The 10,302-nt window shown below is 43.8% G+C and overlaps 1 protein-coding gene and 1 non-coding gene across 2 annotated transcripts; both read right to left on the bottom strand.

Moving 5' to 3' along the window:
• Nucleotides 1-2,235: 2,235 nt before the first annotated feature.
• Nucleotides 2,236-2,632, bottom strand: LOC108318027 (60S ribosomal protein L36-like). Its single transcript, XM_037745801.1, has one exon. The coding sequence runs from the start codon at nucleotides 2,607-2,609 to the stop codon at nucleotides 2,292-2,294; it is 318 nt and encodes a 105-aa protein (XP_037601729.1). The 5' UTR covers nucleotides 2,610-2,632; the 3' UTR covers nucleotides 2,236-2,291.
• Nucleotides 2,633-6,018: 3,386 nt separating this feature from the next.
• Nucleotides 6,019-6,125, bottom strand: LOC119474145. Its single transcript, XR_005203436.1, has one exon. It is a non-coding gene; the product is annotated as a U6 spliceosomal RNA (small nuclear RNA).
• Between the last annotated feature and the right edge of the window lie 4,177 nt (nucleotides 6,126-10,302).

Below are 10,302 nucleotides of genomic sequence, written 5' to 3'. Positions count from 1 at the left end.
AAGTGGAAAACCAAGGGCACAGAGAGTGTCTTGAAAGCAGAAAGAGAGAATCAACTCATCATCTACGAGATATTCTTGATAAAATTAACAGCCAAATTCTCTCCAGTAACTTTATGAATATAAACTATTATTATGAATATAGACTATCAGACTGATTCCAGCTCTACATAAAAATATTTATGGACCATAACAAAGAGATTTGTTATGGACCACAACAAAAGGATTTATTTCAGGAATATAGGCTCAACATACATTATAATATTTATATAATATTTAATGTATGCAAACATACATTAAAATATTTATGGACCATAACAAAGTGATTTATTCCAGGAATACAGGCTAAACATGCATTATAATATATCATATTAATAGAATAATGGACAAAAGCCACACACTCATGTCATAGGTATGAAAAACACTTGACAAAATCCACACTTTAATGATGAAACAAACAAGAAACCTGGAATAGAAGGAAACTTCCTCAGCCTGATAAAGGGAATCTATGAAAACATACTGCTAATATCACTTTGTGGTGAAAGACTTGAAAAATTTCTCCCACCTTAGTCTGTGTTGCTATTAATATAAAGGCATACCTGAGGCTGGGTAATTCATAAAGAAAAGAGGCTCAATTGTCTCATGGTTCTGCAGGCTGCACAAGAAGCACAGCATCTGCATCTGCTTCTAATGAAGGCTCCAGGCTGATTCTACTTACCGCAGAAAGTGAAGAGGAGCTGGTATATGCATATCATATGGTGGGAGAGGAAGCAAGAGAGAGACTAGAGGAGGTGCCAGGCTCTTTTCAACAACCAGTTCTCATGGGAACTAAGAGTGAGAACTCACTCTTATGAGAATGGCACAGAGCCATTCATGAAGGATTTACCCCCACAACCCAAACACCTCCTACCAGGAGCCACCTTCAACACTGGGGGTCAAATTGAAACATGAGACTTGGCAGGGCCAAACAAACCATATTCAAACCATAGTATCACCTAAGATCAAGAATAAGACAAGGACATTCACTCTTGCCATTTATATTCAGTGTTGTACCAAGGGCTGCATATCCATCAGTCAGAATCCTTGTATCATGGTATCCTTAAGGTGTTACTTTTCCAACTGGAAACCTCTGTGGCCAGTGGTGCCTTTGCCTGAGTTTTGCTCAGGCCTTGTTCCGCCCACTCGGGCTGGCAGGCTGCACTCAGCTCATGCTACTGGTCTGGCTCCCACACTTTCAAAGGGTGAGCCAGGCGTGAAGAGGTGAGGGGTGCATGAGTGAGCGAGTGCAATTTCTGGCTGCTGCACACAGCCAGGCTTGTTGGCTGTTCTGGTGGGGTGGGCGGCTTCAGGTGCTAGGTCTGTGCAAGCCTGTGGCTGAATCAGCTGCACTGCGAGTGGCTTCCACTGTGGGCACCTACATCTGGACAAGGGGAACACAGTGGTGCCTGGAAGCTTGGAGATGCTAGAAATCAAAGAGTCCCAAAGAGGATGTCACAGCTCTTGCTGGGAGAGCCTGTGGGCCTGTGCTCCCTGAAGGGCCACAGATCTTCTCTGCTTCTCATTGCCTGCAATGTGATGAGTCAGGTGGAAGCAGGGGTTTTACCCCTATTTGTGTTATAGCTCTTTCAGTCTCACCACTCAGCAGTTCCCAAGTTCTTGTCTCGTGTCCAGGAAGAATGAGGTATGCAGACCACTGGAGGGTGAGCAAGGCAGAGAGGAACTTTCTTGAGCAAAAGAGTGACAGAACAGCTCTTGGGAGACCCAGAGTTGTTAGCCCCTTTCCACAGGCAGGTCATCCTTATGAGTACAGCCCTCAGTGGAGAGGAGCCCCAGAGTGGGCAGCTCCTTTTCATAGGCAGGTCATCCTGACAAATGTCTAGCTTTCAGTGGAGAGGAGACCCAGAGTGGGTAGCTTCTTTCTGCAGGCAGGTTATCCCGACAAGTGTCCAGCTCTCAGCAGAGAGGACACCTGGAGTGGATAGCTCCTTTCTGCAGCAGGTAGTCCTGATGAGTGTGGCCCTCAGCAGAGAGGAGATCCAGAGTGGGTAGCTCCTATCTGCAGGCAGGTTGTCTGGATGAGTGTCTAGCTCTCAGGGGAGAGGAAACCAGGAGTGGGTAGCTCCTTTCCACTGGCAGGTTGTACTGACTAGTCAAGGAGACCCAGAGTGGGTAGCTCCTTCCTGCAGCTGGTAGTCCCAACGTCTATATGAGTCTGGCCAGGTACAGAGTTTTTTTTTGTTTTTTTTTTGGGGTGCAGCTGTTTTTTATTTCAGGGAGACAGCAGGGGAGGGGGCTCAGTCCTTCTTGGCAGCAGCTTTCCTCATGGCGGCCAGGACATTGCTCAGCTCTTCCCGCTTCCTCTTGGCCCGGATGTGTGTCCCCACCCTTTTCTTGATGAACTTGAGGGCCCGTTTGTCCTTGGAGACCTTCAGCAACTCCATGGTGCGCCGCTCGTACGGGGCAAAGCCACACACCTCCCGGAGCATGTCCCGCACGAACTTGGTGTGTTTGGTCAGACGCCCGCGGCGGTGGCTGTGCCTGGGCTTGCTCACGTTCTTGGTTACCTTGTGGCCCTTGTTGAGGCCCACGGCCATAGGATACCGAAGAGCCATGGCTGCTACTCTCCAATGGCGACCGTCCAGGTACAGAGTTTTTATGGGCTCAGAAGGGAGGAAGTATGTGCTGATTGGTCCATGGGTGGTCATGTACAGGCCCAGGAAAAGAACTGTAAGTTCTGACTCCAGGCCACAGACTCCACCCTGAACTGACAGCCCAGCCCCCAGGCTTCACACCATCCCTGGCTTGAAGGTGGGGTTTCACTCAGGACCCACCCCTTTCTGCCCAGGAGCCTGTCTGCCTCCTCCCACCAACAACATGTTGTCTGTAGCATTCAGGCTCTTCATGCTGAGGGTTGCCTGCAGGCCCACAGTGAGCCACCGTCAGCATCCGCTTGGTCTTCCTCTCATGCTCTTCAGTTCCCAAAGTCTGGAGGGGCCTGAGACGGCAGGGGCCTGGCATGTTAGCACCACCCTGAGTGCATGCACACCCAGCTGGGTCACAATAATGTCCATGCACTGCCACAACTTTACTCTGCCCCAGAGTGGAGGCCAGGAGCAGGGAGAGGCTAGTCAGTGAGAGCAGGCACTTTCAAGCCCATGGGGACAAGAGGCTTCCTGGGCCCCTGAGACCTCAGAGATGCCAGGGTCCAAAGCTGCAGCTGTGCCTGGGAGCATTGGGTAGGGGGGTGACTTAGTAGGGGGTGGGGCTGACTTGGTAGGGGGTGGGACTCCCACCTGTTCCCAGCCCCTGTGGGCTCAGCAGAGTGTGCAGCTCCAGATGTGCCTCCCCTGTTGCAGCCAGCATCTTCATAGTGGTCACTCCAGATGGGCTGCTGCTGCCATCATTTGCACCAACCTGTAGGTCGCAGTCTTCCTCCATGAAGCCAGGTCATATATTCTAGAAGTTACTGCTCCATAAAATGTTCAAAGAAACAGCACAAGGCTACAAGAATATACACACAAAATCAAAGAAACAGGACACCACCAAAGGAACACAATAATTTTCCAGTAACCAAACCCCCCAAAATGGATATCTACAAATTGCCTTACAAACCATTGTATATAATTGTTTTTAAAGAAGCTCAGCATGCAAGAGGAGAATACAATTTGACAACTCAGTGAAAACAGAAAAAGAGTCTACAGCCATACCACCCCAAACATGTTGGATCTCATCTGAAAACAGAGAAAGAATACATGAACAATGCAAGAAGTTCAAAAGAAAGGTAGAACTTATAAAAAAAAAAAGAACCAAAGAAATTGTGGAACTGAAAAACCTAATGAATTATATGAAAAATACAATAGAGAACTGCAAAAATAGACTTTATCAAGCAGAAGAAATAATTTGTGCCCTTGAAGACAGGTTATTTGAAATCATCCAGTCAGAGGAGAAGAATAAAAAAGAGTGAAGAAAGTTTATAGGACTTATGGGAAACCATCAAGCAAACCAATATATGCATAATGAGAGTACTAGAAGAAGAAAAGCAAGAGAAAGAGGCAAAAAGCTTTTTTTAAAAAATACTTTATGCATGGGCTTTACCATCAAAAAAAGAAGTGACACAAAAAATACTTTAAGTTCTGAGAGGCATGTGCAGAATATGCAGGTTTGTTATGTAGGTACACACATGCCTTGGTGGTTTGCTGCACCCATCAATCTGTCATCTACATTAGATATTTCTCCTAATGCTATCCCTCCCCTAGCACCCCACCAACGGACAGGCCTCAATGTGTGATGTTCCCCTCCCTGTGCCCATATGTTCTCATTGTTTAACTCCCACTTTATGCAGTCTATCATTGATGGGCATTTAGGTTGGTTCCAAGTCTTTGCTATTGTGAACAGTGCTACAATAAACACACATGAGCATGTGTCTTTATAGTAGAGTGATTTATAATCCTTTGGGTACATACCCAATAAATGGTATTTCAAATAGTATTTCTGGTTCTAGATCCTTGAGGAATTGCCACACTGTCTTCCACAATGGTTGAACTAATTTACCCTCCCACCAACAGTGTAAAAGTGTTCTTATTTTTCCACATCCTCTCCAGTATCCGTTGTTTCCTGACTTTTTAATGATTGCCATTCTAACTGGCATGAGATGGTATCTAATTGTGGTTTTGATTTGCATTTCTCTAATGAGCAGTGATGATGAGCTTTTTTTCATATCTTTGTTGGCCGCATAAATGTCTTCTTTTGAGAAGTGTCTGTTCATACCCTTTGCCCACTTTTTGATGGGGTTCTTTGTTTTTTTTCTTGTAAATTTGTTTGAGTTATTTGTAGATTCTGGCCATGAGCATGGAATGTTTTTCCATTTGTTTGTGTCCTCTCTTATTTCCTTGAGCAGGGGTTTGTAGTTCTCCTTGAAGAGGTCCTTCACATCGCTTATAACTTGTATTCCTAGGTATTTAATTCTCTTTGTAGCAGTTGTAAAATGAGAGTTCACTCATGATTTGGCTCTCTGTTTGTCTGTTATTGGTGTATAGGAATGCTAGTAATTTTGTTACATTAATTTTGTATCCAGAGACATTGCTGAAGTTGCTTATCAGCTTAAGGAGATTTTGATCTGAGATAATGGCGTTTTCTTTTTTCTTTCTTTCTTTTTTTTTTGAGACAGAGTCTCACTCTGTCACCAGGCGCCAGGCTGGAGTGCAGTGGCACAATCTCGGCTCACTGCAACCTCCGCCTCCCGGGTTCAAGCAATTCTCCTGCCTCAGTCTCCCAGTAGCTGGGACTACAGGTGCATGCCACCATGCCCTGTATTTTTGTATTTTTTTTAGTAGAGACAGGGTTTCACCATGTTGGCCAGGATGTTCTCGATCTCTTGACCTCGTGATCTGCCCGTCTCGGCCTCCCAAAGTGCTTGGATTACAGGCTTGAGCCACCGCACCTGGCTCCGAGTTTTCTAAATATACAATCATGTCATCTGAAAACAGAGACAATTTGATTTCCTCTCTTCCTACTTCAGTACCCTTTATTTCTTTCTTTTGCCTAATTGCCCTGGCCAGAACTTCCAATACTATGTTGAATAGGAGTGATGAGAGAGGGCATCCTTGTCTTGTGCTGGTTTTCAAAGGGAACGCTTCCAGCTTTTACTCATTCAGTATGATATTGGCTGTGGGTTTGTCATAAATAGCTCTTATTATTTTGAGATACTTTTCATCAATACCTAGTTTATTGAGAGTTTTTAGCATGAAGGAGTGTTGACATTTATCAAAGGCCTTTTCTGCATCTATTGAGATAATCATGTGGTTTTTGTTTTTGATTCTGTTTATGTGATAGATTATGTTTATTGATTTGCATATGTTAAACCAGCCTTGCATCCCAGGGATAAAGTCGACTTGATTGTGGTGGATAAGCTTTTTGATGTGTTGCTGGATTTGGTTTGCCAGTATTTTATCGAGTATTTTCACATCGATGTTCATCAGGGATACTGGCTGAAATTTTCTTTCTTTCTTTTTTTTTTAAAAAAAAAATATGGAATGCTTCACGAATTTGTGTGTCATCCTTGCTCAGGGGCCATGCTAATCTTCTCTGTATCTTTCCAATTTTAGTATATGTGCTGCCGAAGCGAGCACATATACTCGCTTTTTTTGTGTGTGTCTCTGCCAGGTTTTAGTATCAGGATGATGCTGGCCTCATAAAATGAGTTAGGGAGAAGTCCCTCTTTTTCTGTTGTTTGGAATAGTTTCAGAAAGAATGATAACAGCTCCTCTTTGTACCTCTGGTAGAATTCAACTGTGAATCTACCTGGTCCTGGACTTTTTTTAGCTGGTAGGCTATTAATTACTGCCTCAATTTCAGAACTTGTTATTGGTCTATTCAGGGATTTGACTTCTTCCTGGTTTAGTCTTGAGAGGGTGTATGTGTCCAGGAATTTATCCATTTCTTCTAGATGTTCTAGTTAATTTGTGTAGAGGTATTTATAGTATTATCTGGTGGTAGTTTGTATTTCTGTGGGATCAGTGATGATACCTCCTTTATCATTTTTTATTTTGTCTATTTGATTCCCCTCTTTTTTCTTCTTTACTAGTCTGGTTAATGGCCTATCTATTTTGTTAATCTTTTCAACAAACCAGCTCCTGGATTCATTGATTTATTTAAAGTGTTTTCCATGTCTCTATCTCCTTCAGTTCTGCTCTGATCTTAGTTATTTGTTATCTTCTGCTAGCTTTTGAATTTGTTTGCTCTTGCTTCTTTAGCTCTTTTAATTGTGATGTTAGGGTGTCAATTTTAGATCTTTCCTGCTTTCTCCTGTGGGCATTTAGTGTTATAAATTTCCCTCTAAACGCTGCTTTAGCTGTGTCCCAGAGATTCTGGTATGCAGTGTCTTTGTTCTAATTGGTTTCAAATAACTTCTTTATTTCTGCCTTAATTTCATTATTTACCCAGTAGTCATTCAGGATCAATTCAGTTTCCATGTAGTTGTGTGGTTTTGAGTGAGTTCTAATTTGACTTCACTGTGGTCTGATAGACTGTTTTGTTGTGATTTCTGTTATTTTGTATTTGCTGAGGAGTGTTTTACTTTCAATTATTTGGTCAATTTTAGAATAAGTGTGATGTGGCACTGAGAAGAACGTATATTCTGTTGACTTGGGGTGGCTAGTTCTGTAGATGTCTATTAGGTCTGGTTAGTCCAGAGCTGTGTTCAAGTCCTGAATATCCTTGCTAATTTTCTGTCTCATTGATCTAATATTGACAGTGGGGTGTTAAGTCTCCCACTATTATTGTATGGGAATCTAAGTCTCTTTGTAGGTCTCTAAGAACTTGCTTTATGAATCTGGGTGCTCCTGTACTGGGTGCATACATATTTCGGATAATTAGCTCTTCCCATTGCATTGATCCCTTTACCATTATGTAACACGCTTCTTTGTCTTTTTTGATCTTCATTGGTTTAAAGTCTGTTTTATCAGAGACTAGGATACAACCCTGCTTTTTTTTTTTTCTTCTTTCTGTTTGCTTGGTAAATATTCCTCCATCTCTCTGTATTGAGCCTGTGTGTGTCATTCCATGTGAGATGGGACTCCTGAATACAGCACCAATAGGTCTTGATTCTTTATCCAACTTGCCAGCCTGTGTCTTTCAATTGGGGCATTTAGCTTATTTACATTTAAGGTTAATATTGTTATGTATTAATTTGATCCTGTCATTATGATGCTAGTTGGTTATTTTGCCCATTAGCTGATGCAGTTTCTTCATAGTGTCAATGGCCTTTACAATTTAGTATGTTTTTGCAGTGGCTGGTACCTGTTTTCCATTCCATATTTAGTGCTTCCTTTAGAAGCTCTTATAAGACAGGCCTGGTGGTGACAAAATCTCTCAGCATTTGCTTGTCTTTAATTGATATGATTTCTCCTTCACTTTATGCAGCTTAGTTTGGCTGGATATGAAATTCTGCGTTGAAAATTCTTTTTTTAAGAATGTTGAATATTGGCCCCTACTCTTTCCTAGCCTGTAGGGTTTCTGCAGAGAGACCTGCTGTTAGTCTGATGAGTGTCCCTTTGTGGGTAACCCTTTGTTTCTCTCTGGCTGCCCTTAACATTTTTTCCTTCATTTTAACCTTGATGAATCTGACAATTATGTGTCTTGGGGTTGCTCTTCTTGAGGAGTATCTTTGTGGTGTTCTCTATATTTTCTGAATTTTAATGTCGGCCTGTCTTGCTAGGTTTGGGAAGTTCTCCTGGATAATATCCTGAAGAGTGTTTTCCAACTTGATTCTGTTCTCCTCATCACTTTCAGGTACACCAATCAAATGTAGGTTTGGTCTTTTCACATAGTCCCATATTTCTTGGAGGCTTTGTTCATTTCTTTTCATTCTTTTTTCTCTAATCTTGTCTTATGCTTTATTTCATTAAGTTGGTCTTCAATCTCTGATATCCTTTCTTCCGCTTGATCAATTTGGCTATTGATACTTGTGTAAGCTTCACAAAGTTCACATGCTGTGTTTTTTCAGCTCCATCAGGTCATCTGTGTTCTTCTGTAAACTGGTTATTCTAGTTAGCAATTCCTCTAACCCTTTTTCAAAGTTCTTAGCTTCCTTGCATTGGATTAGCTCCTTTAGCTCAGAGGAATCTGTTATTACCCACCTTCTGAAGCCTACTTCTATCAGTTCATCAAACTCATTCTCCGACCGGTTTTGTTCCCTTGCTGGCAATGAGTTGTGATCCTTTGGAAGAGCAGAGGTGTTCCCATTTTTGGAATTTTCAGCCTTTTCGTGCTGATTTTTCCTCATCTTTTTGGATTTATCTACTTTTGGTCTTTGATGTTGGTGACCTTCAGATGGGGTTTTTGTGTGGGCATCCTTTTCTTTGATGTTGATACTATTCCTTTCTGTTTGTTAGTTTTCCTTCTAAGTGCTGCAGGTCTGCTGGAGTTTGCTGGAGGTCCACTCCAGGCCCTGTTTGCCTGGGTATCACCAGCCAAAGCTGCAGAACATCAAAGATTGCTGCCTGTTTCTTCCTCTGGAAACTTCATCCCAGAGGGGCACCTGCCAGATGCCAGCTGGAGCTTTCCTGTATAAAGTGTCTGTCGACCCTTGCTGGGAGGTGTCTCCCAGTCAGGAGGCATGGGGACCAGGGACCCACTTGAGGAAGCAGTCTGTCCCTTAGCAGAGCTTTAGCACAGTCCTGGGAGATCTGCTCTCTTCAGAGCCGGCAGGCAGGAATGTTGAAGTCTGCTGAAGCTGCTCCCACAGCTGCCCCTTCCTCCAGGTGCTCTGTCCCAGAGAGATGGGAGTTTTATCTATAAACCCATGACTGGGGCTGCTGCCTTTCTTTCAGAGATACCCTGCCCAGAGAGGAGGAATCTAGAGAGGTAGTCTTGCTACAGCAGCTTTGCCAAGCTGCAGTGGGCTGCACCCAGTCTGAACTTCCCCATGTCTTTGTTTATATTGTGAGGGGAAAACCGCCTACTCAAGCCTCAGTAATAGCAGACACCCCTCCTCCCTTCCTCCTTTCACCCACCAAGCTCAAGCATTGCAGGTTGATCTCAGACTGCTGTGCTGGCAGTGAGAATTTCAATCCAGTAGATCTTAGCTTGCTGGGCTCATCGGGGATGGGATCTACTGAGCTAGACCACTTGGCTCACTGGCTTCAGCCCCCTTTCCACGGAAGTAAACAGTTCTGTCCCACTGGGGTTTTAGGCACCACTGGGGTATGAAAAACAACTCCTACAGCTAGCTTGGTGTCTGCCCAAATAGCTGCCCAGTTTTGTGCTTGAAACCCAGGGCCCTAGTGGCATAAGCAACTGAGGGAATCTCCTGATCTGTGGGTTGTGAAGACCATAGGAAAAGTGTAGTCTCTGGGCCAGAGTGCACCATTCCTCATAGCACAGTCCCTTGTGGCTTCCTTTGGCTAGGGAAAGGAGTTCTCCAATCACTTGCACTTCCCAGGTGAGGCAATGCCGCTGCCCTGCTTCACCTCACCCTCCATGGGCTGTACCCACTGCCTAACCCATCCCAATGAGATGAGCCAGGTACCTCAGTTGAAAATGCAGAAATCATCCATCTTCTGTGTTGATCTAGCTGGGAGCTGGAGACCAGAGCTGTTCCTATTTAGTTGTCTTGCTAGCCACCTTTGTAAAAAGCATTTTTAAAGAAATAATGGGTTGAGTGCTGTGGCTTATACCTATAGTCCCAGCTACTCGGAAGGCTGAGGCATGAGAATTGCTTGAACCCAGGAGGGGGAGGTTGCAGTGAGCTGAGATCATGCCACTGCACTCCAGCCTGGGTAATAGAGTGAGACTCTGTCAAAAAAA

This window comes from Cebus imitator, unplaced genomic scaffold (assembly GCF_001604975.1).
Source record: "Cebus imitator isolate Cc_AM_T3 unplaced genomic scaffold, Cebus_imitator-1.0 Scaffold214, whole genome shotgun sequence".
Classification (NCBI taxonomy): domain Eukaryota; kingdom Metazoa; phylum Chordata; class Mammalia; order Primates; family Cebidae; genus Cebus; species Cebus imitator.
This window is presented reverse-complemented; position numbering and strand designations above follow the sequence as displayed.